Raw genomic sequence first — 27,036 nt, 5'->3', positions numbered from 1 at the left:
GCCTCCGGACGACATCTTCGATGTCGCCGGCGTCTGGAGCCCTCTCTCTCTATATATCCATTCCTATAGACACGCACCTTCCTAGACACGAAGACATTTGCATTCGCTCTTTTTTTCTTATCCGCTTCTTCTCGTTTTTTTTCCTAAATCGTGAGTAAATGCGCAATTTAGTTCTTGAGACACCCGGAAAAATTTTATAAGTGTTATACTTCAAACTTCCAGGTTCCATGTTCTTTTTCTCTTTTTATAAATAACAAAAGGGAAATTACTATTGCAGTATAAAAAAATATGTACGAATATGATGACATCCGTATGACGCATAGCAATTATTTCGCGAGAAACTATGACGATGACCAAATGAAGCGCGCTCCTACTATTATAACATCCTTCAATAATTTCCTTTCACCGCCCACGCTTCCTCTGTCGAATGCATTGAAGCGACCTTGTATCTCACTTACGTATGCACAAATTAGGCATCAATATTAAATAAATTGCTTAAAGACATGTGCGTTAAAAATGTTTTTTTTTCTTTTCTTACAGATGAAATTTTGTCGGATAATATTAGAGCTTCCAGGATAGAAAGGGATCTAGAGGGTAAGTCTCTCCATAAATGTTTACGTGCTAACAAATGTATGCTAATCGTGACACATTTGCGACACCTGAATCACACCGATACACGCAGACAAGGATTGCACTCAAAATTGAGCTTTTCAAATTAATTTTTCCAGTTGTATCTGATAAAAATATTTATTTATACATCTTAGATTTAACGATTCTGTGTCAAGTTTGAGTACAAGCCTGTAACATAGAACGATCTTTCCGCTTTTGTTCTTTGTCTCTGCTCTCTTATAACTTATCTCTTCTCACGATACATCATTTTGCGTATCTCAATTATCCATGTGCGTGTTGACGCGAGGTGCGGCCGTGTAAATATATTTCTCAGGCGGTTATACACACTTTCCTGTCGCTGAGTTGAATATAATATGCATATATCATCTCGTTTCAGTGGTATCTGGTTTTAAAATCTGTCATACATTTAATTGCGAGATGTTCTTCCCCAAGACATGAAAATTCATCACGTTGTGCGGGAAGTTCTTAAATATTTCAAGTTGTTAAAAATAATAAAGTAAAAATAAAATTAAAATATGCTATTTTAATTATTTTAGATATTTTAATTCTTTTTAATAAGGAAAATCGCTCAGTGTGCGTGATCTTAGAATTTTCAGGACTTAGGGGTTGTACATAAGCAACTTAACTAATAGCTATAAAATATCTTTCTTTCTTTTCCTCGTAAGCATGCCAACTTTTCTTACTTCAAGGAACATTTTTTTTGAGAAGTAGGGTAACGATGCAAATTAAGCGGGATATCGCGGATAGTGTTGCAACAAGTGTCCTAGGCTACGAAAGAAGAAGGCTCATCTACTAAGATCGTCTGTCTCTTTTTTTCTGTTTCTGTTACTGCTCCTGTCTGCTCCCCGCCTTCAACTCTTCTCAACAACGGATGCCGTCTGCCTCCAACGTCCGTCCGCCACTCCGTCTCTCCGACGACCTACATTACGATAAAAAAAATACAATATTACGACGCGAACATTGACTGACGCAAACGAACGATGCTGACGTATTTCGGTACACGGTTATGACATGGACGGGCTCGTAAACGTGAAATGCGACTGAACGAATCAAATTCGTTGCACATATTTACGCTTGATTCCAAATCAATCACATTTCTATAACTTCGCGTCCTGTTTTGCTGATGTAATCGCTCTCCCCTATTTCTTTGTTCGTTGCCAATAATTCCATTGATAAATTATCGACGCGACATGTTTCTATACCGTTATCATTATTCCGTATATTTCTTTTGAACTTGGCTACTCAGGAGTGACCACAGTTCTCCTGGTATCGGCAATTCCTTATGGAAAGTCATTACCACCGGTTGGATTGTTGACAAAAACGGCACGGACATTCGTGCAACATGGCGCGAGTACCGAATTCGCCACTCAAGTTGTGGGCACGACCTTGGATAACGGTCGTCTCTACGCGAGAATTTTATCTACATCCAGTAGAGTTTACAAAAATCCAACGCCGGATTCGGCGAGTCCCTACGTCGTTTATCCCTCGAGGACACCGGAAGACGATTGGCAGCTTCGATTGGCCCTTGATAACGCGCCGTTCAGGGCTGAAAGGCTGAGTAGTAAAATCAATACAGAATCAAATGAAGAGAAAAAGGATACTGGGAATACCTCGAAACTGGACGAACTGTCCAAAGAAAATGATATATTCAATAAAAGAGAGCTAAATGCGGATACGCAGAGATTCAAGCCAGAGAAGGTTCGACCGGCCGACCTGCCCACTTATACCGTCAAACAGGAGTACGTGTCAAACAACTTTGATTCATTCGACGATGTGTCGAGAAGCTTTAGACCTCGAACACCGAAGATTTTTAAACAGCAGGTGAAAATTCCGCAACAAAAAAAGCTAGATATAAAGCCTCTTGCTACGGTGACCTACCATGGCTTCGCGGATTTCACGACAACGGTTGGCGATACCGTCATCGTTTTTTCGCCGAGCACGTCACCGGCACCCATGGGACGTCCCGCTACCACGATTAAAGGCGATGCCACGCTTCGTCCGGATGATGGTATAGCAGTATTAAAGATTCAGCCAACGACTGTGATGGAACACGCAAAAACCGATCAACCTTATGAGGGGGACCGGAAGCACGGTTCGAACGAGCAACTTCTGAGCGCTATTAATCGCGACAATATTCAGCCAAGCGTCACCGAGGAAATTGACGTCGAATCATCCAAGAGATCCACGGAACCGTTACTGCTGGTACCTGATGTCGAAACGGGATCGTTGAAGCCAACGGGTCTTGTGAAGGTCGTTGATTCTACTACTTCGTTAGATGGTACCACGACACATTACAAGAGTCTCATTTATGGCACATATATCGGCACGAATTATGCGCAAATAATTCATACATCTTCAAACGTATATTTCTTCCCGGATGATGCCACCGTAACATATGAAGCCGACGACACAACTACGGAATACGGTACAACTGAAACAGAATTCGACGACCGGGATACTACTGTCGAAGCACTGCCTTCTACTACGCCGACGACTATCACGACTAGCGAAGAAGAGATGAATGAACTGACTACTCCGTTGAGAGGCACAACAGACAGTGTCTTAACAACACTGAAGGACATCTTAGAAAGTGCAAGAAGAGTATTAGGAACGACCGAATCGGTGATACCGACTTTAGACGACGAAATTCCTAATGACATCGTGCCAGGAGATCCTCAGGGTCGTAGTATCAAAGGCGGCTCTCCTCAAAATAATCTCCAACCCGGACATAAACATGATTTAGGCAACGAGGAAGAAAAAGTAACATTGGCTACTAGATTACTGCCGTCTACCGTCTACAAGACGTTCACATATTTCACAACTTTCTTTATTCCGGGCGGCAGCGATCAAACTACGACTTCGATACGTTCTCGGGAGGTAGTCTCTTCCGAGGTAACTTATTTGACAGAGTTAATTCGACCTACTTCGACCAAAAATTTAATTCGTCCTACTACCTCGCCAGGCTCAAGACAGAAAACACCAAGCTTGCCTGATGAAACTGAAGAGGAACAAACTACCAAACAAGATGAGGAGATAGAGCTCATTTTTAAAACTTTGTACACGACGTATACGTATCTAACGACATTCTTCCAAGAAAATACATCTAGTGTATCCAGTCGGCAAGTTGTCGAGACTAATGTTATCACGCAAACCGTTGGACCAAATGGTATTTCTGCCGTTGTTGCCGGTCTCTTCAATAAAGATGAGTCTGTTCTGATATCGCCAACAACGATATCGCAGAATATCGTACCGTCGGTAATAACAAATGGTCGCACTCCCGAGAAATTCAATAAAGATACTGAGCTAGAAGTTCCTGATGAAACGACAGAGAGAGATCTAACTACTTTCCAGCAGCAGGATACCACGTTACACGAGAACATTCCAACGGAATCCATCACGACTATTGATGATTTTGAAACATCTGACGGCTGGACTACCGATTTAGAACCAAGCCCCACGCCAGCTATGGCGAGCGTAGAAATACAGGAACAGGTAAAGACATATTATACGACATATACGTACTTTACCACTATCTTTGTAGACGATGAAACGGAAATCGAGACGCGAACCGAGGTTTTCACTAACGTCGTCACAGAGATAATTACACCTACCAAGGTTCAATCGGTTCCGCAGGAGACGACTCGACCAACGACGCCGAAATCTCAATCTGTCGAAAATAAGCCTGCGCCTCCTCCAGAAATTTTGGCTTACTTAGAAGCTCTTCAACGTCAGAAGTCACAAGAAGAAGCATTATCATTAGCAAAGAAAGTTCAGCAAAATAACACTGATCAAGCAATACATGCTGAAACTACCGAAAACGATACTGAGATTACAACGGAGGAATCTACCACTTTGGAAGATCGGTTCACCACTGAGCGTCTATTTCGTGATTTCCAAGTAGGCGCGCAAGTAACGCCTAATCCTTCGACTGAGGTGGAAGTTTTGGGGTCCATGATCACGGACGTTGTATCCTCTTCCAGTTCTGGTGGCGGCACTGTTCTAGATGTGGATAAAAGGAACATCGTTCCCGAAGATCAGGAATTGTCGGAGTCTAACAACCATGAAGTAGAACCCGCGCCAACATTGCTTCTACAAACTAGTTACACGACTTTCACATACTTCACGACAATGTATAAGGGCGATCAAACGAATGTCGCCAGTCGCCTGGAAACAGTAACGAATATCGTCACGGAGACTTTAAGGCCGTCCATCGTAGTGCCAGTTCCAACTAGCACTTTGCCGGTGACATATTTCACGACCTTTACGTATTGGACGACGTTCTACAAGGGTGGTGACACCATAACCACTAGTCGTGAGGAAACAGTCAGCAACGTTGTTACATCAGACGTCTCGCCCACGCCTACAGTAGAACTCGGAGTAATAATGACTTATACGCCAACTGTAAATCCACCGTTAGAGGAGCAATCAGCCAACGAAGAGGACTCCAAGATTACGGCGGATAATGAAGTAACACCTGTCGACAGAGCTGGATCTGAAAAATCTATCACCGAAAATACAAATGAACCATCGTCAATAACAACCAAACCTGACGATCAAAACGCGGTGAACATTTCATCAATTTCACCCGAACCCACAACATTCTACACAACATTTACTTACTTCACTACATCTTATGTCGGAAATGAGACAATCTTGTCCAGCAGATTGGAGACCGTAACAAGCGTATCGGTACCAGATATTGCAACACAACAGGCAACTGGTCGCGCGATCGGTGGACCTGTTTATCCGTCAATTCAGACAATAAATACCGATGATAAAACCGTGACATCGTCTAAGATACTCGAAACTTTCAAAACAGGTTTGATTTCAACAATACGTTCAAGTGAAATACATGAAGATACCACGACTCATTACACGACGGATGTATATGGTACTTATATAGATGGATATTATGCACGAGTGGAAAAGAGCTCGACGAGAATAGAAACACCGCCATTACCTTCTTCGTCGATAGCTACGCCAGTCCTCCCTACAGGAGTTTTATCTTTGAATAGAGGAAGCGTAGTAGACGCTGACGAAGTCACCACTGTTTACTTTACGACTAAACAAATTGGTACGCTTTTCGAGGGTACGTACGCTAAAGTGATCGAAAGTACGTCAAGCACGAAAATAGACGAGGAAAAAAAAGCAAGCATTCCGCCGACTCAAGGTCATCGAACTGGTCTGGTACGTTTGATTCAAGGTCAAATGGAGAATAACGGTACTACTACATTTTACCAATCGAAAGTAATTGGCACTAGCATTGAGGGAAGATACGCTCAGATTATTGAAAGTACTTCCAGCTTCTTTGTACCGAGTTCCACGAGAAACATCGCACCGACTTCTACTCTACCTCCAAGTCAATCGACAGGTATACAGGAAATATCACCTTCTCCCGCCGTTATTCAATCTTCCGAAGATCATTCAGAATCTTCCGATCAAGACGAGGACTCCGGCCAGAATGAAGAAGACGACGAAGAGAACGAGGAAGACGACGACGGGCAAAGTTCTAAAAAGAAATCACGATTGACATTCTCGACAAGAAAGAGAACCTTTACGCCAGTCATCAGACCATTCGCTTCCAGGAACAGGCCGACTTTTAATCCGAAACGCAAAGGCGCACAAGCCGCGACAACTATTACCAGAACGGATATAACTCCAACGATAACTGCCACTTTAGCTGGCAAGGGTAACAGGTTCGCATCATCGCGGGGTCGCGTCACTTCGCCAATCGGGCCGTACTCTTCGACGTTATCCCCCTCAGGTTCCAGAAGATTTTCAGGCAGACGCGGATCCGCAACTACTTCAAGCTCGATATTCCCAGCGGGCAGTACTCGAGGTAGAACACCGCCCAGAATAACTCCGTCGTCCGTGTTTCAAAGCAACAGACGCGGTCCTACGTCTGTGAGAGGATCCTCTGCTAGGATCGCAACTCGCGCTTCAAGTTCTGCATTTCCCGGTGCCTCGTCGAGATTCCGTGCAGGTATCAGACCATCATCAACGTTATTGAGAGGACAACCTACTATCAGACACGACGATCAAGAAAACGATGCCAATGAGTTCACCACGACTACGCTCATAACGGATGAAACACCGTTTACAGAATATGTCGACGGTGAAACTAATACCACTCCTCTGCAAACTACGACAGAATCATCTAGGAGATCTACAAATCCACTCTTGAGATTCCGCAGACCCATTAATTTAACTAGCAACGGCCGATCGGTAACTACTTCAAGACCATCAACGACCACAACTCCAAGACGATCGGGAAATTTGAACAGACCGAGCGCGCCAACAGTTCCTAGAGTAACCAATGGACGAACAAATAACAGAGCAACTCCTCCGGTATCTACGAGAACACGACCTAGTAATACAGGTCTGTTCCCACCACGTGGATTTCTTGGTAGGAAGCAAGAAGCAACTACTGAAGAATCGACCGAGCCAAATGAGGAACAAAACGAAGGCAACGAAGGTTTGGAAGATGAGCCCGTTGAAGAAATATCAGACAATGATTACGAAGGATCGGAACATGAAGATAAAAGATCTAACGTAAATGTAAATCGTCGTTCCGGGAAAGCTGTTGGACCCGTCGTACAAATTAGACCTTTCGGAGCCAGAACAAGAAGAATTCGACGTCAAGCTAGTCAGCTTAGAGCATACAGTAGTCGTTTTCGTAGACCCGCTCAATCCTCTTCTGCAAAAGCGGAAGAGAGATCCGATTCATTAGACGCCATAGTAAATAAAGAAGACATTATAAAAACAGCACCGAAACCTTCCGCTCGTTATAATAATCGCGCGCGAAGTTTAACGTCTTCACAACCACAGAAGTTATCTAATTCCGATCAAACGGCAGAAACATCAGAGCTATCGAATCAGCAAAGTAAACCTAGAACTAGACCGAAACAATCTACTGGAAATAGAAATGGATCTGTGAGAATAAAACCGTCTCCGGCCTCGAACAATGGAAGACAATTTACATTAAGAGAAAAGGACACCTCTTCTAACAGATCGGGATACAAGAGGCCGACTTCTCCTTCCAGAACGAATGGTAGATCTACTAGTAAACCTGACAATGGAAGAGTGAGACCACCAAGATTACGAAATGGATCTTCCAAACCGACTGAATCTTCAACGAATTCTCGAAGAATATCGTCTCGCTCAAGATCATCAAACGGAAGAAATGGAAATAGAAGAGTTCCTACAAGAGGTAGAGGAACCTTTGAAGATATCCGGGAAGCGCCTACCGTATATCCAAATTTCGACGGCACCATAACTGTGACACATTATGTACCAACGGAAGTGACAATTCCTGTGGTAAACAGTGGCGTCACAGAACATCGAACTATTATAACGCAACAACCAAGCACTGAAGTCCTCGGACCTTCTCAATATAGCACAGTAACAGCTGGGGACGGAAAGCCGCTCGTAGTGATCGTTAGCGAAGTGACGGGTACCAATAATCAAGGCCAGGCCGAGATTACACGATTCTTGCTGCACGAGACACCCACTACTCGTATTTCGCACACCCTCGCAAGCCTCGGTGGCCGTCGCGTCTCTCAATCGGTTATTATACCCACGACGGTGTTCTCCGTAGAGAACATAGTTTCTACGGTACAGCCTCCCTTGCCCGGCAACGCTCCCCTCGCCAATATTCTTCTCTCACAATTACTTCTGGGTCAATTAGGTCAACCGAATTCTTTGTTGTCCCAAGCCACACCCACCACGCAGTATAACACACGTACCACCTCCTACGTTACTACAATAACGAAACATCGAAGCACTATCATTCCCCTCACCTTCCGCGGCAAGGAGATTATGACGACTCTGGTCGACTCCTCGACCAACGTCGTTACTGCGACGGAATTCATAACGGACACCGTTGTGGTGACTCCAACGGCCGCGATACCGGCGGCCAATATAAATTCCCTCTTGTTGTTACTCCAACAACCGCAAACGCAACCGCAGAATCCCAATCCGTTGCTGGATCCTCTGTTCGCGGCTGCTCCATTCACGCAGAGTAACACCTTACCGGGAGAAGTCGAGAGAAGACATCAACCGGCCGATTCCGACTATAAACACGATAGCTTTGAGTATTATGAAGACGACGCGGAAGAGTACCAAAAGTCATCCAGACCACGCGGACGCGGTAAATTGAACGACAAGAAAAAAGAATCCAAGGCTTCTGCAAAGGCTGAATCTAGCGTGGTGACGCTCTACGTTTCCGGCCGCAGACCCGGAGAATTCAGCACTGTTCTGAGTACTGTGAAAGTCGACGATTCTGTCACTACGTCCAGAAGACGAAGAGACGCTTCGGAAAGAGTCGTCGAAGTCAGACCTTCAATACCACCGTCCTTGCACGCTGGACCGGTGGCCGTTGCCATTCTGGCGGGAAGCGAAGATCCTATCGACCACGCACCAACACAAAGTCTCGAGAGCGTAGTGGGTGACGTCGGACGGCATATTTCCACGTCCATCTATACCTAATTTTATTCCCCTCTGTGTTATGCAAAAATCCTTTTCCGCTCCTCATCCTCCTCTCTTTCGCTCTTATATTATATGTCCATTATTTTATTGAAACCCACTTAGAATCGCCCTGGAGGCTAACCGGTTTTTCCGAATTTCTTTCATCCGGAGAGCGTCGGTTCAGCTTCTTCGGGCACGTCATAGTGGGAAAAAAACGAGCAACGTTGATAAAAATCGAAGTTGCTGCGTATGTAATATAGAAAATCCCGAGACTGCCGGGATCCCTTTCCTTAAAATTGCGTAAAGGAAAGGTCATGGGTAATTGACTACGGTGAAACAAGAGTCATTCGTGAGAATGGCCGTCCCGTATTCAGTTCGCTCTCTCCCAACCTCTTTTAAACTTCTTCTCTATTTCCTTCTTAAAAATATCCTCTTTGAGCGTCGTCCCTCATTTCCTTTTACTAACATAACCTCGGTCTGCCGCCGCACGCGCGCCCACACGACAAAACTGGACATGATACTCTTCCGTCTCGCCAACAACATTACAACAAACAAACAAGTCGTGCAAGCGCCCGATAACGTTATTAAAACGCAAAATGTATATGATGAAATTCAATCGGATGAGCACACAAAAACACGAGACGGCAGTTATTTAACTCCAATCAATCAATGCATCACAAAAGCAACACCCGAGAACGGCTTTATCGTTGCACTCTGCTTGATCATATAGATTTTTATTAGATCGCGGAGTGAACTTAAATACAAGGCGAAATGTGATTCGAACAATCGAATGGAACAGTCGCCTTTGCAGGTAATCTCTACGCTGAATCGGTGCAATATGGAAGTAGGAATATTGATCGCAGGAGAGAAGATATTGATTATACATGGTCCAACGAGGATTATATAAACAATGGAAGGATCGACGATGATGACGAAGCTTTTGAAGAAACTCCACGGAAGCGTGTTAGAATTCGAGTACCCGTGGTGCGTAGCAGAACTGCTAGGCAACATAAGTTTACGGTCGTCAGACGCAGACCCTTGACACCTCGCACCAAAGATATCGCGTACACTACGTCTACCACGCATACACCACGAAGAATCGTGGTGACACGTGTCAGAACTATTGGATCAGGAAACTCGATTAATCCGACTGACATTCCAGCAGACTATGGAAGTTACCAGCCTACTGGTTTTGGAAGACACAAAGTAACTATAACTAGACGTAGAAAACTTCAATCTACGCCGACATCGACTAAAAATAAAGTCAGAGTAACCAGGAGAAAATTGGTCGCGGTGCGTCCGATATTTCCGACATCGACTCTTGCCATTATTACTGCTGGATTCTTTACCGCGCCTTCTTCCGAATACGATGAATATTCGGACGAAGAAGATGACAAAGAGTACGAGAGTGAAATTGTTAGAGAAAAAGATCATTCTGTTGTTACACCCAGTCTCGAAGAGACACCGAATCTTATTGATAACAAACCAGATGAGGAAGCGAGTCTTGTATCGTTGGATGGTAGCTATGCTATATCCAAAGAAAGTACATTAAACATGCCAGTGATTATTACCGACAATTTCTTTTTCCCTCCATCTAATGACGAGGAAGATGAAGAATACGAAGATGATGACACGACTACTACGACTGAAAATGCAAACCAAGTCACGATTTTAATGAAAGACAAGCATCCCGCAATTTCTCCTAAGGATGAAGATAATATTGTACCTAATAAGGGTGATGTTGAGATGCAACCAGACAATATTACTGTAACGACAACACCAATCAGTCAAACATCAATAAAACCGTCGGAAGAGCAAACAATAAAAGCGCCTGAAGGATCTGATAATGCGTCGATAAATATAACGGAATCGATCGCTTCAGAAGACGTTAATAATACAGAGATATCAATGAAAACTGTTATATTAAATGAATATGTACCGACCACTGAACTTACTGTTAATAAAGATGATGACGATAAATTTACAACGAAAGAACAAATTACTACCATTGCCACCCTTGAAGAGCAAACTACTTTCATGGAGGACATCACTACATTAAACGTGCCCGATGAATCTACGAGCATTTCCGATAAAGAAAATATCACGACGGAAGAAATTACATCAGTTATCGAGACGACAACGATCGGTAAAGAAAGTAAAGGGCAAGAATCAACCGAAGCTGTTGAAGATACTACAGAACGTAGCGTTATGCCAGAAATGATCAGCGAGGACTCAGAAGAAATTCCAACAGTACCTCTCCAACCAGCTGTTATAATTGACTCTAATTCGACCCAGATTTCTCTAATCGGAACGGTCCTTCCATCTGATACTATCGTAATCGCACCGAGCTTCGAGAGCGTTATACCGCTTGAGACTATGAAGTCATCGATACGCGACACTGATACGTCCAATTACTTTGATGATTCGTACATACCAAGCGTGATACCTCTCAGCGCAAATTACACCCGCGAGACAGTCCCCGCGACGAAAGTCACGAGCGAGATTACGCCGGAGGAGATCGAGGCTGGACTAGCGGATGATCTTTACCTGTCATTATCTCGCCTCGATTTCCCCGAGATCTTACCGTCGAAATCAGCCACGATTAATCTAGAGACTAAATCTACGCCCGATCTCGCGTTGGAGCCTAGTACGAGCGTTTATTATACGGAGACGGTAGTGACGTCGACGCGACTACGGACGTACACATACGTGGTGACGCAACTTAACGGACTGGAGACCAAAGTGACGTCGTCGACGACCGTACGACCGAGAGTGACGACACTTACGTTGACGGTGCCCGTCACGGTGACTGTCACTCCTACCGTGGAGTCGTCAGCCGGCTTCGTATCATCTGTGTATAATCCAGTACCCGTTGTCGGTGAGTAGTACCTTTTACCCATCTGAGACCTCTCTCTCACGACGATCGCACAAGTGAACAAAAACGTTGAAATAAACCGATATATGAAATATAAATGATGTTTTAACGAGATAATATTGATCGAGATACGTAAACTTGTTAAAAAAAGGCAACGAGATGGCGAATCAGGCCATTTCAACGTTGAGTGCACACGGTGATCGCCGTATGTAATATAATCCTTAGACTAAACTTTTTTTTCGCTATAGATTTCCTGATTACGCGAATTCTGTTAAACTTGTACGAAACGGACTGTTGGACTGTGTAAATGCTCTGTTAAATATTGTGTCAATTGGCTTTTGGTATTCTAAATTTTTTCCTGTACATTACAGCCCTGTATGAAATGTAAATACTGTATATGGACAAAATGACGCTGTATATACCTGAATTTTTTAAAATGTACGATACATATGAATATTAATCCCCCCTATATTAATTACATAACTTTATCAGTTGTATCTTTTTCTGTAAAAATTTGTCGTGTATTCGATTATAATCCGAATATACGATTCTTTTTAATCTTTGTACATTAATACAGATATTATTTGATCGTTGATTTAAACTACAATAGGTAAACCTATAATCTTCCGACAGTATCTTTCACATCGCTACAATATTTTTTTTCAATATCTTCGAATAAATAGTAATTAAATTGATATTGTAAAGCAACTTCTTTTATATATGCAATACATTATTTATGATATCGTAACGATAGGAGAGTACGAGGCGAAGGATGAGGAAGAAGGGCGCAGATTTAATTTAGCGACCCGCGTAATGTCAAACGGCGTAGAAGTCATTGTCGCTGGACCAACTCCAGCTCTACGATGGGAAAACTCAAATCCTCAACCTACCCTTACCTTGTCAGAAGCGGTGGTCATGCTCCTGCCGCAGGATAAACCGAACGAGTTTGTCACGAAGACTTGCACAACAACTTTCACGTACCTCAGCACAATTATATATATATATATTTCTCCAAATAAAAACTTTCTCTATTCCCTCTTACAATTTATAAACAACTTTAAACCATATGGAACATTTCATTTACAACTTAATTGTTTAAAATATGTGTAAGAAATAAATTACTTTACAAAGATATTACTGTGAAGAAGATAGATAAGGTTGCAACGTGTTAAATTTACTTTTTGTCAATTATAAAATGGTATTACTAGTCCATAATTTTAAAGTAACTTTTTAAAAAAAATCTGATAATCATTAAGTCAAGGAAAATTATTACAAAAAAGTTTGATTACGATATTAAATCTCTCTTTGATGTTAAATTAAATCTCTCTTTGAGTTTTAATCTCTTTTTCACACATTTTTTTTCGTATCATCAAACAACAGATTTCACATAATTAATAATCAGTTTTTGAAACGACTTACAAAAATTCTTATTGATATAATAATTTTATTATTTTTTCTAGGTGGTAGCGAATACAGCAACAGAGGAACGACACAGAAAACCTGGCTCCGAAACAGCAGCTGTGACTCTGGATGCATCCCCGACTTTACGCACCGAAGTATTTAAAACGACGTACACATATTTGACTTTGAACACAGATCATCCGGATGTGAATGACGCCTTAAAAAGTAGCACGAGAGTCATAACGAACACGGTTACCGCGCCGCAACATTACCTAGACATGATTCTCGAGCCATCAGAAGCTCCGCGACCGGAAACCAATACATACCTCAGTACCACAGTGTTGGAAAAAACGTTTATGGAAGAAGGTCGAACGAAAACAGAGACGATCAGCGACACGATTACTCAGGTTAGCTTATTTTCTTACCGCAAATTTCTATATTGGTATTTACTATGGCATTATATATTTTTTTCGTTTTTTTTGTTTTTAGCTAATAGTAACAGAATCAGCACCTCCGCCGCGACCAACCAGTGTCACAACTACCCTGACTGCTTTAGATAACACCGACAGTAGCGTAACGGATATGACTAAAACATATTACATCACATATACGTATTTCAATACATTTTTGGAGAAAGGTAGCACGGTAGTTCGCACAAACGTAGCCACATCGACTGACGTGGTATTGGAGAAAGTGCCAGTGCGAAAAACAACCATGAAAACCGCTTCGGTTAGTCCTACGCCGGAGCCTATACAGATCTTCGCCACTAAAACATACCTTACCACGTTTACTTATTTTACAACGTTATTGCAGGTAAATATGCTACTTTGTATTTACGCCCTATATACACTATTAAATACCAAAAGAGCAATGGCAACCTCTCTTGAATTAAATAATATTAAAATTTCATAATGTAAATAATATTTTGTTATTTTTAATTTCCATGAATGACAAAATGTAAATCAATTAATTCCTCTCTATAGTTAGTTTCAAAGTAAATACGTCCATATTAACATATGAATTTAGTAAATAATAAACTAAATTTGAATCAAATTTAATATATTTTATTGAGTTAAATTGTTTAACTGTATTGTTTTAGTTAAATTAACGACGAGAGAGAGAGAGAGAGAGAGAGAGAGAGAGAGAGAGAGATTGAGTAGGAGCAGTGGTGACCTGTAGAAATGATTAAAAACAACTCAAACTGAATTTAATTTGACGTTATGAATTTAACATTTAAAATCTTTTTCCTATCACACACAGGCTGGTCCAGATGGTGAAACATCAACAACTGTGACGTCTCGTTCACATATCGTTGAAAACGTCGTAACGGAATCAATAGCTCCAAGTTTATTAGACGCCGGTTATATGAACGCCCTATTGACGACCGCGCATCATTCCGATCCGGTGAAAAACGTCGTCACGGGTTCGACCATTATCTTCTTTGATGATGAAGATCAGATCGAACCAACTGCGACCTCAGATCTCCCACAATCAACCTCTATTACAGAAATAAAAAGACACGAGAAAAGTCCCACGAACAACTCAACAACTACAATGTCAACGGAAACGTCATCGGAGGATACTAACTCTGATATAAAGCCAGCAGATTCAATTGATAAACAGGTATATTTTATTTACAAACTTTTCTAAATTATAAAAAAAATGTTTTCCACAATAATATTTATCATAGAGCTCTTCATACACAGAGAAAAAGGTTTCTTTGGATTTAGTATTCCTATTTATTTGACTAAAATTTGTTTTATTGAAAGAACATATGCTTGTACGAAATATTATTTGTTTGAATACAAATTTTGTTTCATTTGAGAAATCTCTATTGCTTGACAGAAATAACATTATTATTTGAAGTAATATCTTTCAATTAAATAATATATTATTTGGTTACAATAAATACAAACAATGAAACGAATTATTTATTTGAAAATGGCAAAATATATTCATAGAAGTTAGGTTTTATTCCATGCAAATAATTGCTTTCTTAGAATCCTTACATTTTTTGACCGAAAATATGAAAACAATGGTTTATACATCTAACAACAGGATTAAACGAGCAATGCTATGTGCTACATCAACTGTTTGTGCTGTACAGTTAATCACGCGAATACTGCGAAGATAGATATTATCGGTTCAAACAAATAATGTATTTAAGACAAGATATACATTGTTTCAAATTCAAACAATCGCACTTATTGATTCAAACATTGGTTTGTTTGGAACATTTCAAATAACAAATTTATTTGGATACAATAAAATTTATTATATCCAAAGAAATCTTTTTCTCTGTATACTGGACCATATCAAATTATGCGAATTTTATATGTAAATGAGATTTGCAACTTTTATACAGGATAATAATGGTACTACAATATTAAGCGATGTATCACAAAATAAGAGGCCGAATTCTCAATCCGGAGACGATGGTTCAGTTAGCAAACCTCTTCTTAGTCTGGGTTCTTTAGGAATAAATAGTTTATCTGCTCTGGGACCGGTAATCACAGCAATGGCCGGATTATTGCAAGGAAAAACTGCGGCTACTCGTAGAAACGACAGCGTACCTCTCGCAGAGATTCAAGAAGTCACAACACAACGATCGCCTATCTACATACCTGTCGCAGAATTTGCTGATGGTGATATAGAAACCGCTGAAAGCCAACATATTGGTAATGATTTTCTTTTTTTAATCAAAAACTAAAAATAATTATTTGTTATGTTTTATTTAGCATGTTTCAAATATGAAATGATTGTCTTTTCTAGCTGCCCATCTGGCGAATCTCAATCATAATTACATTGCCGAGACGCGCCACAAGGTTACCAGCAGTCTTGCCGACGGTATACCGATATCCCCGGGTGAAATAATTACCGCAAATAGCGATGTTATCATAGGAAAACCGGGCAAAATGGCACCGAGACCGCCGCAGACGCTTCTGAAGGATGAAGAGCACATTGGCATGAAACCACCACCATTACCGGTACCAAATATTCCAGTGCATCCTGTATTAGAGGTGCTGGAGAACAACGACGATGTACAAACTCAACAAACTGCGCAAGATCCACAAATACAAATTTTACCGGCACATCAGATTTACGAGGAACATCTGAAAGTACCGGTTTCTATTCCTCTCGATGCAAATCATCCAACGGCTCCTAAACAGCCTCAAAAGTTGCTTTCCGTTCAACAATCACCGCCTAAGAGAATCGCATCGAAACAGGATATCCTGGAGAATGATCCCTTACTTAAACCACCTAACAGACCAAATGTAGAACAGTATGCGAATCCTAATGTGAACCCTAAAATTCCAGAGTGGAATCCGGAGAAATATAGAAGACCATGGAGCGCTAAAGATCCCTTAATACCACCGGCAAGACATGATGAAGTACGTTTTATTTATATTATATACATTTGCACTATATATATTTATTTATGCAGTGTGTGTGTATGTGTGTACGTAACATATAATAATTCATTTCAAGATTCATCCGGACAAACCGATCGAAAAACCACATCCGACTTCAGTTATGTTATCTTCGGAAGAACAGAAACGACCGCCGTGGGCACAAAAAGATCCTCTATTGCCAGATAGTTCTATCATTATACAGAGCTCAGAGTCAAAACCGATTTCTACCAAACCGATAATCCATCAGGTCCCACACGTTATTGATAGATCAACGGGGCAACCTTTATTAGTCAATATCCAACCCAGTCAAGTAGCTAATGTCGTAATTCCTCAAGGTGGCACGCAAGCTCTGATCTTTGGAGATACTAATGAACCTCATATAAGTGGCCAATATTTTGACGATCCATCTCCTTATCCAGAACCTGAAGTTGGACCAAGTTTCATTGGTATCCAAAAGGTATGTGTATCAATTTTATTAGTGTCATCGAGTAAAAAGCAACATTTCTTATACTAGTATATATGTTTAGGTTGAAGAGTTACCTCAATATTCAAGCGAGAAAAATCCAACTCATTACATGGTTCCACCATCACCATCTACCAACTTTAAGGTTTCTTCATCAAAACCGGGTTTTTCTAGTCGTCCGCATATTTTGTTGCCACCTGTACGCGAGAGACCACTAGAAACGCCAGAGGTGTCTGTACTAAGACCCGATAAAAGACCATCGGAGATTCATCTGATCAAACGACCTGATGGATCTGGAGGTTCCGGTCAAGGCCACGTTCATACAGAAATTCTTGTACATCACAAGCCGGAGACAATAAACGTTCGACCGCAACCTGCTAGTCATCCGTCTGTTCATTCTCACGTACATTCAGTTCACCAACCACCAATGCGTGGTCATTTTTCGAATGGTCAAACTTCGATGGAACAAGCTCCGCCGAGGCGTGTGGAAGTCACACCGACTGAAGTTCCACATCGATATATATTCCTAGGAAAACCAGATTCTGGAAACGAGATAACCTTAGGTACCAATTGGAAATCCGACAAGAAACCGATTAGATTCGCTCTAAATAATCGACCGAGACCACGACCAAGACCGACGACCAATCGGCCCTTAGATAGACACGTTTTCATGGAACGACCTACTGGATATCCGCCGATTAGGAAACCAGCGTATTCGGGACCACAGAGACCTCCAATAAAGACGCACAACACCTTTATGTTATCGCATCGCCCACCAATGAATCCTCAGACTCATCAGGAACCTACTCGGATAACTCCTAATATATTCACTCTTCAAATTGACAATCAAAATAGACCGCATATTTATCCGGATAAGACAAACATAGGTAACGTTGCGCCACCGAATTTGCCAACTGATAATAAGCAGAACAATAACGTACCCCCCACTGGTGCAATAGAATACCACAATCCTTTACATCCAAATCCGATATCGGAAGAAAACAAGCATTCTCAAGTATCCGCTACGAATACACAGCATGTATTGCCAGATCATCTTGAAAAATGGCAGACTAATACACATACAGAGCAGATACAATTGGATTCTGACATCGGTGCCTCGGAGTATATTAATTATCAGAATCAGTATTATGGAAAAGGAAATAGAAGCCAAGAAACCAACGGTCAGGATAAAAAAGACACAAGGAATTCTCAAAGCATCAACCAAACTCTAACATCACAACCTTTATATGGACCAGTTATTTCCATCAATACGGTTGTAGGCAAACCGCTAGAAGTCGAGCAAGAACAGGATGTGATTTATGAACGTGAAACAGATGGAAAGCCACTTTTGCAAGGACCTCATAGTACCGATCTCTACAATACGAGGCCTTACGAATTGCCTGTAGTACAAGGCAAACCTTTCGGTGTTTATAATGGTCACGTCGATTCGACTACTTCTTACGGATATAAAGAAGGCTATAAACCCGATTACGAAATAGTTCATGGTATACCCGCTCCTCATAATGAAAATCCAAGACCAGTTACGACTAAGACGCAAAGCGGACAAGTCACGACACTGAACTCACTTGAACGCGACGATACCATCGATCTGAAGCCACCAGCGATTATACCTCAATTCGGCGTTGAGGTAGATAGACCTGGAAGGCCGTTCTCTAGACCGATTAGGCCTGATTCTAGACCTAGTCTAACCCGGATTAAACCAGAGATATTAACGAAACCACCAATTAAATTAGAAGTTAGACCCGATTACTCTATAAGACGTCCGGAGAACGTCAAACCGAATAATGCGGAAATTTTTGTCAATCAAACATTGAATCATGGAATAAAAATAAATCATAATCTTCAGAATTGGGACGCGGATGTAGCGGTTCCCGATATTGTCAAGTTTCAACAGAAAACAGTTGAAAATAAAAATAGCACTACATCTCGTCCGATTATAATCGGCAATAAACGTCCAAGTATCATTCGACCAGAGCATGGAACATTCACGAGAGTGCATCCGGAATATCCTCATATCCTGACAAAACCGAAACCTCAAGTGCCGGAGCCGGTAATTATTTCGAGCGGTACTGCGGGACTGGAAACGCATGGTCGTCCGAATGTCAAGTTCTCCATGTCGGTCGAGGCAATGGGCGAAGAGGTAGACAGTAAAACGCAAACCGAGCGACCGCCCAGCATGCTAGTCACGAAACATAATCTATCACAAAATAAAAAGAATGATGAAACTTTGGAAACAGCCTACCAGACGAACTTTGCTTCCTCGGATTCTCAAAGCGAGCAGGATAAAATCAAGGACGTTCCCTCTAGAAATATGATGCCACCACCCCTAAACGGGGGGATCGGATCAAATCAATCAAAGAAAAAAGAGCAAGAAGGACTTAAACCACCGCCACCGCCGTCAAGCGACGTGCTCGGGTTGTCACCACCACCGGTAGACATCACTACCACTCATATACCTGTAGACGATAGATTTGCCTTAATGACGACCGACGAATCAGGTTTGAAGCCGCCAAAATATGTACCTTTAAAAGAATCGACAACGATTGCACCGCCTAACACAAATATGGTTCCACCCAGCCCAAGACCGTCACTTACGAGACCTTTCCTCGTAGAATTATTGTCGCAGGTAAAATTTTAAAATATTTGATTTGCAATTCGTACGTTGGTAAAAATTTTTCTCAGAATTTTTCATATAATTTTTCAAAATTTATATAAATTTCAGAATTTCTGATTAATTTTGTAACTTTTTAGAAAAATTCTCAGAATTTTTTATATAACACCCAAAAAAAAATAATTTTAATATTAGCAGAAACCGTTAAATCTTAGAGGATTTTATTCTTATATACGGCCTCAAAAGAAATCTTCTGAAATCAAGAGGAAAATATGCTAAGCACAATATTCTTACAGTTAGAGTACTTTCGTTTTGCATCTGCAGTAAAAATTTTGCTGTGTGTTCCTAATATAATTTACTCGTAAGAGGGCACTCCGCTTTCAGTAAATATATTTCTCTTCATATAAGAGGAAAACTGTTAGAATAATCTCCAATATATTTTTGATGAATAGTCCAGTGTATTGGAAGAGGAATACTCTTTCTGTAAAAGTTTCTGCTTAGAATATGAGGTTACCGGAAATTTCACTTTACAATTAGATTATTTTTTTAGGTGAAATTACAATATTTCAGAAGTGTCGAGAAAGTTTACATCTTTTCTAGAATTTTTCATATATGTGAATTCTAAAATATTTCTTATTTTTAAGAAATAGTTCTAATTAAAAAAATTTTTTATTAGATTTAAATTCCAATAAATTTGATGTTTAAAATATTTTTTCAAAAATTATAGAATAAGAAATTTTAGAATATTTCAGAATTTATGTATATATAAAAAATAAGCTCTAAGAAAAGGTATAGCTTTCTCAATATTTCTGAAAAGTGTCCCAATTTGTATAAAAAACTTTGAGAAAAATTTTTACAAAATAGTCGCATAATCTAGCGATATATTTGTTATATTTTAGGACATGGTGCCACCGCCACCAGTATTAACAACTACGAGACCGCTCGAGATCGCTACTGTGAGACCAGCTGTCGCAGTTTCCGGTTCCATACAGATAGCCACTGCCGTTGCGACGTCTCATATCCCAGTAATCCAGGATATTGAATCGAAAATCCCAATTATTCACGGTACTGTTGACCTACCAGTCGTAGTTGACGTCGCTGATATCCTCAGACCGGTCGAAACGCGAATGAGCGAACATATCAGCATTTACACCGTGCGACCGTTTGATACAAGACATGTGTCTAGGTACGTAAATTATTTAATAAAATCTGTTAAAAAATAAATTATAATAATTAAATTGTTGCATTTTAGAATCGCCATTCAATCGACAACGACGTTGACGACAAATATAGTAATACCGACAAAACTGCGGCCACCTCAACTAGATCATATTCAGCCGAGTAAATCGTCGACACTTCACCGTGATGTCGATCCGACGAGGTCGTACGTTTTGGACATTCCACCAAATCCTGTTAAGCGACCCGAGCATCCGGTATTCTTAGAATCTAGCCGCGAAAGCATCCTACCGTCGACAAGATTGGAACCTACCGAATCTTTAACATTTATCATAGAAACGGAAAAGAAACAGCATTCGACGATATCGAATATCAAGACGCAAAAACCGCAAATAATCGAATACAGCATCGTGAATAAAACGGCGAATAAGGAGTCATCCATAATTGTGACTAGAGTGGACAGTTCGATCAGTAAAGTAACCAATACATTGATACCAACACCGGGCAATAAGACGCGTCCCGAGGTAAGCAACTCGGATACGCAGTTTACGAAGAATATTGTAAAGGCGACCAGTACCATCGCCAAGAATCAATCCAATGCTACTATTCACACGAAACCAAAAGAGGTACGAGTATCTTGATATAAATTTAAATAATTGTTTATTTCTTGAATAATCGCATTGATTTTATTACTGATTAGTGATATATAATCGTACTAATTGTATATTAATGATCGTAAATTAGGTGACAAGATTCAAAACTTCAACGGTGACGAGAACTAAAACATCGGTGTTGGGTTCGCCGCCAACGACGAGGACGCTTTTACTTACGCACACGATGACCACGACGACTGTCGAGACCGTGACGGAAACACTGCTGCGTCCGACAAGCGTAGTGTCTACGGTAACTTCGACAATCTTACAACCGATTGTTACTAGGATACCTTCAACGTACGACAACATAGCGGATAATGACTCCATATTTGTTGTAATGAGCGATCAGAAACCACCTGTGTCTGGAGGAGAAGAGGTACCGATTCATGAAATAAATACTATTCGTCACAATAAACAGAAGTTTCTCATCAGCGTTTCACCCAAGAAATTTTTTAATTTTTCTTAAGTTGATATTTCCTTATCAAATAATTACTAAAATTATTAAATATAAATAATTATAAGGAATAATGTTTATTTAGACGGGTATATTTTGCTTGAATTTTAGGTGGAGGCTGAATATGGGGAGGAAGTTTCTCGTGATGAGCAAGATCTAATGGGTAATGAAATCCATAGAGTACTGACGGGTGGAATACTTGGTGCGCCGATAGTACCTCTTACACCAACTGCGAATCAGTGCATACCGGAATGTAAATCATCCAAATCTGAGGTATGTGCCGAAGTAGGAACCGAGATGAGGTGCGTCTGTCGACCAGGGTTTGCGAGAATGTTCCCAGATCGCCCTTGCAAACGTAAGTTCACAGATGAATCCACATGCAATTTTTATTGATATACTTTGCTTGCGAATGTATTTATTGCTATTGATTTAATACGTTTAAGTTAACGCGTAATAATTTTTAGCGACCTACACATATACGCTGCGTGTTGGTCTGGATCGCATCGGCCATGAATTCGTGGCGTATGACACTGCCTTAAACGATTCTACATCGGCAACTTACAAACGTTTGGTAGTTCCGACGAAGGAAGCTTTAGATAGAACTTTAATGCAGAGTGACTTGAGAGATGTGTACAGAGGTCTCAAAATTGCTGGATTCATTTCGGATCCTACAAAGGTCGAGTTTCACGTGCAACTAAGCGATAACGCTAATGAAACCAGATTAAAAGAAGTCCTTCGAAAATACTTAGTTGGAAGTAATTTCAGTTTAGGTGGCACAGAGGTCTATGCTTCAAAGAACCTTGATTCGGTAAGTTGAATCGTGGCAACATAAATTAATAACTACAAAAGTTCATTGCAATTGTTATAATTATGGATTGTTGATATTTCATTCTTCAATCTAATTTAGATCGAGGCGACCGATTTTGATGAATGCGCTTCCAAGGAAGACGGTCCACATCATGATTGTTCACCCCACGCAGCATGCTTCAATTTACGAGGATCCTATCAATGTTCTTGTAGAGAAGGCTGGGCTGATTTATCAGAAAATCCAACGTATCCCGGAAGGGTATGCTCGCAAGCACCACTGGGATGCGCGGGCTGCAATAACAAAGGTCATTGCGTTACCAATTCTCTCGGTCAAGAAGTATGCGAGTGCTTCCCTTGGCACAGCGGTCAACGATGTCAAGTTAATCTCAAAGGTAAAAAAAAGCATTTCTTATGAAATATAATGATTTTGCAATTAAATCAGAGAACCAAACCAATATCTCTAAACTCTTAAACAATTATATTTCCGTATATTTGCAGTCTTATTGATAGCTCTAGTGACGACCGGTGCGATCTTGCTGGGTCTCCTAGCAATCTGTGTGGGAATGACGTGCTTCCGTCGCCCAGGACGTGATCGGAAGACCGGCGACAGACGAGCCATGATTCCCGGAACGGGTGGTGATACTAGCAGCGAAGGTAGCGTCACTGACTTAGCGATACCGCATCACGTACCGCACGTTTTGCCACCGCCGCCGCAAATGTTAGCTCCCTTGCCGCCGAACAAACGACCAGTTCGTAAGATCAGCACGAAACCTCGTCATCCACCCAGAAAAGCTACTATGGTGCCTGCAGTCGGTACGTTTTACTATTACCACTTCTTATTTATTATATTTCAACCAACCTCTTTGATATTCAGGATTTTTATATTTGTATAACGTGTAACATATAATGTTTGTATAATGTTGATTACAAATATAATACGCTAAAATCGTGCTATATCTATAAATTCAATCAATTTAATTATTTTCTGCAGCAATACCAGTCAACGACGATCAACGTGATCGTTCCTTGACAGTTATGATTCCACGCGCGAAATATCGATCGGCACCACAATCACCACAAAATTACAATAAGACCGTCATGAGTACATTTGCTGCTGAGGAACATAAACTTATAAACTATCTCGACAATGGCACGAGCTCTCCCGCCAATAGGAAACAAAGTATATCTAGCGCGAAAGACTGCAAGGAAGCTGATTTGCAAGGCACAAGAAACCCAATGACACCCACGGGTGCTCTTGTGAGTGCTGGTTTTCAGGTACGGTTCTGTTTTCATCTTAATCTAAGTTTAGAAAGTGTACAAAAAGTAAGATTTTAATTATCGACAGGTATCGGCGACGGTGACCCGTACCGTGGATGCTGAATCTACCTTGGCACGTTCATGCGGTGAAACTACTGTGGAACCAGCGACGAAGGTACTAAGGAGCGGAGATCTTCAGGTTGATCTCGACTCGACTCTAGCCCGCTCGTGCGGCGAGACAACCATCCAAGCTCCGACAAAGCTTCTTAGATTGGATCTAGGCGAGGCTGGTTCTACTCTAGCGAGATCGTGCGGTGAAACGACGATTCAACCACCGACGAAAGTCGCTGCCGCTCGAAGAAACAGCAAGGACACTAGAGACAATAGGGATACCAGAGACAGTGCCAGTGAGGGTCACACCATGGCTGAGCGTGATTTAGGAAGCACATTGAGACTTCCGGCGCAACATCCGCCATTATACAGTCCGGATAGGGTAAGATAGTGTGCCTTACGAATTTATATCCAAACTTTTTTATGTATCACTAATATTTAATATCCTACTGAAATTACCATTTCGATTTTATTAATTGATACTTTTCACAGACTAGCGATCGGGAATCTAATTTCGATTCGCTATAGACGCTCAAACTAGAACGAGTCACGACGTATGGGAAGATTGATTGCGAACGAAGCCGCTGGACGGTATTCTCCGTAGATTTATGAATCATTGTATGTTGAAATAATTGAAATCTGCTGCTATCAAAACAGGCGAAGCAACATATTTCATTTTATGATACTGATTTATTTATTTATCGCGATTGTTATGTTGTTTCTTTTCTATTTCTGTAAATTTATTTGTTATATGTTTATTAAAAATTTTATAGGGCTTGATATTCATCAAAATTGATGATGTTTTCTCATAGAAAGAATTCTAAATTTAATATTTGATGGGCGAATACTTTTCAAATTAAAATTCTGCGCGTAATTTCGCCTCAGGACGAAAGATAAGCGCGCGTGACTCACAATCAACCCCGTGCCAAAATACAACCAATGAACTAGGGAAGACTTCGAAGAAGCTCTTTGTTGCCTTCCCTATTATTTTCACGAGATCGAGCAACTCGTCGCTGCAGCTGATCGAAATATTAACATATTTTATTAGTTAACGAATTTTAATACAATGATTCGAATGATTATTTCAAATGGAATTCCAAGTCAAGAGAATATTAAGAGTATCAAAAAGTATCTTTACAAACCACAGAATTAGAAAAATATTACAAGTGTTTATGTAGATTTAAATTTGGAAATAATATTTCGATCATCGCACAGCTTACCGTGCACGTGCAAGCATGGTGCAACAGTGTCATAAATAATGGATGGCGCCAATTCGTCGTGCCGACAGCACGACGGAATAGCTCGATGCTTACATTGATCACGAAAAGAGAACTTTTTTTTTATTTTTGTTGTTACTGTTTGTTTGTTTAGTCTATTCTCCGACAAGTCGTGTCATGTTGCCCGGCTTCGTTGCAAGGCTATTTCGGAGCGATCGAACTTGCGCTCGAGATCAATAATAAATGTCGTTTAGTATTTGCTCGAATGTAAATGTTGCTAGAATGTAAATTGTCTTATATTATAGAATATTTTTACACTGCACATTTGTAGTCTTTATAATATATTTATGCCAGACAAAAACGCTATTTTCCTAACGGTAACTTTGACGCAAACAAATTTAGCACTTACAATTAGTTTACAAATATATTTGAAAAACTGCAAAAGATAATTGCATTTTAACATTTTACATTCGAGAGACACACGTCTTCCAGTTCACATTCGGGACAAAGCCGCGGCAACGTCGCTATATATCAAACTCGAGAAAGAGCAAACGAGATGCGTTAAAGTTCGCGATGTATTTACTGTTAGCTCAATAAATAGCGTAAGCGGAGGTAACGAAGGACAGGTGTATCACATATCGAGATCCTCTTGTAAGCCCACGCTTAATCGAAAGATTATACGAGACGGATTAAATTCTGCCGGTTTAAGAAACGAAGATGACGATGCTCATATATCTTAAGTTTCTTTACTAACTTTGTCCTCTTTACATCCAAAAAATGAACCTTTCCTTATACATATACATATATGCATAGATATACGTATAAATATAGATGTATTACCCTGTTGTACATACTCTCTCCACCGGAACCTCTTCTACGTAATGCTATTGTAATTTTGTACACACTTAGCGCATGTATACTTATACGTACTTTTAATAAAAGTCAATAATATAACGGCATGTCTTAAACGTACCTGTTTGTCATACTCAAGAAATTATAATCAACTTAAGTACGTAAGCTGATCTAATTAACAATATTTTAACGAGATATATTAACCGCGTTTTGTGTATTATTATATTGTAATTGCGAGGTCCATTACTGAGATTTTATCTACTGCGTGAATTATCTGTTTTAACCAACTTTTTCTCTAACCTCCATCTATTTGCGTAAACTTTCAAGTTTTGTAATATATAGAAAATATCCTGAAAAGATTCTCTGAATTTTATTGGAATTAACTGTTATAAATTGAAAGCAAGTTTGGAAAAGAGAAAGTTGTAGCACAAAGAATATAAAAAACAGAGAACAATTGAAAATAAAGAGAAATAAAGGCGTTCAATGATAAAATACAATTAGCCGAATGCTATAAAGTAAATTAATCTATAACCATTGTGCGTAGAGAACTACCATTTATTATACGATAGGCATTCATCGATATAAGTTACTAAAACGTTTTTATATATTAAAACATTATGTAAATCCCA

At 40.4% G+C, this 27,036-nt stretch overlaps 2 protein-coding genes across 2 annotated transcripts in view; one reads left to right on the top strand and one right to left on the bottom strand.

The window, feature by feature from the left end:
- The window catches only part of DCTN4-p62 (dynactin subunit 4), a 139,639-nt gene that overhangs the window by 78,054 nt on the left and 34,549 nt on the right, over positions 1-27,036 (bottom strand). The window lies entirely within an intron of this gene.
- LOC108768429 (uncharacterized) lies at positions 358-27,036 on the top strand. The gene is made up of 23 exons (XM_018518840.1): positions 358-445; positions 541-594; positions 1,877-9,114; positions 9,874-11,974; positions 12,726-12,956; positions 13,103-13,128; positions 13,432-13,779; positions 13,862-14,185; positions 14,633-14,995; positions 15,738-16,050; positions 16,145-16,764; positions 16,862-17,242; positions 17,313-19,895; positions 20,780-21,066; positions 21,133-21,682; positions 21,801-22,085; positions 22,275-22,518; positions 22,628-22,971; positions 23,071-23,362; positions 23,469-23,783; positions 23,962-24,245; positions 24,316-24,720; positions 24,831-27,036. The coding sequence occupies exons 1-23, from the start codon at positions 358-360 to the stop codon at positions 24,864-24,866; spliced, it is 17,712 nt and encodes a 5,903-aa protein (XP_018374342.1). The 3' UTR covers positions 24,867-27,036.

The sequence above is a fragment of the Trachymyrmex cornetzi genome, unplaced genomic scaffold (genome assembly GCF_001594075.2).
Source record: "Trachymyrmex cornetzi isolate Tcor2-1 unplaced genomic scaffold, Tcor1.1 scaffold797, whole genome shotgun sequence".
Taxonomy (NCBI): domain Eukaryota; kingdom Metazoa; phylum Arthropoda; class Insecta; order Hymenoptera; family Formicidae; genus Trachymyrmex; species Trachymyrmex cornetzi.
This window is presented reverse-complemented; position numbering and strand designations above follow the sequence as displayed.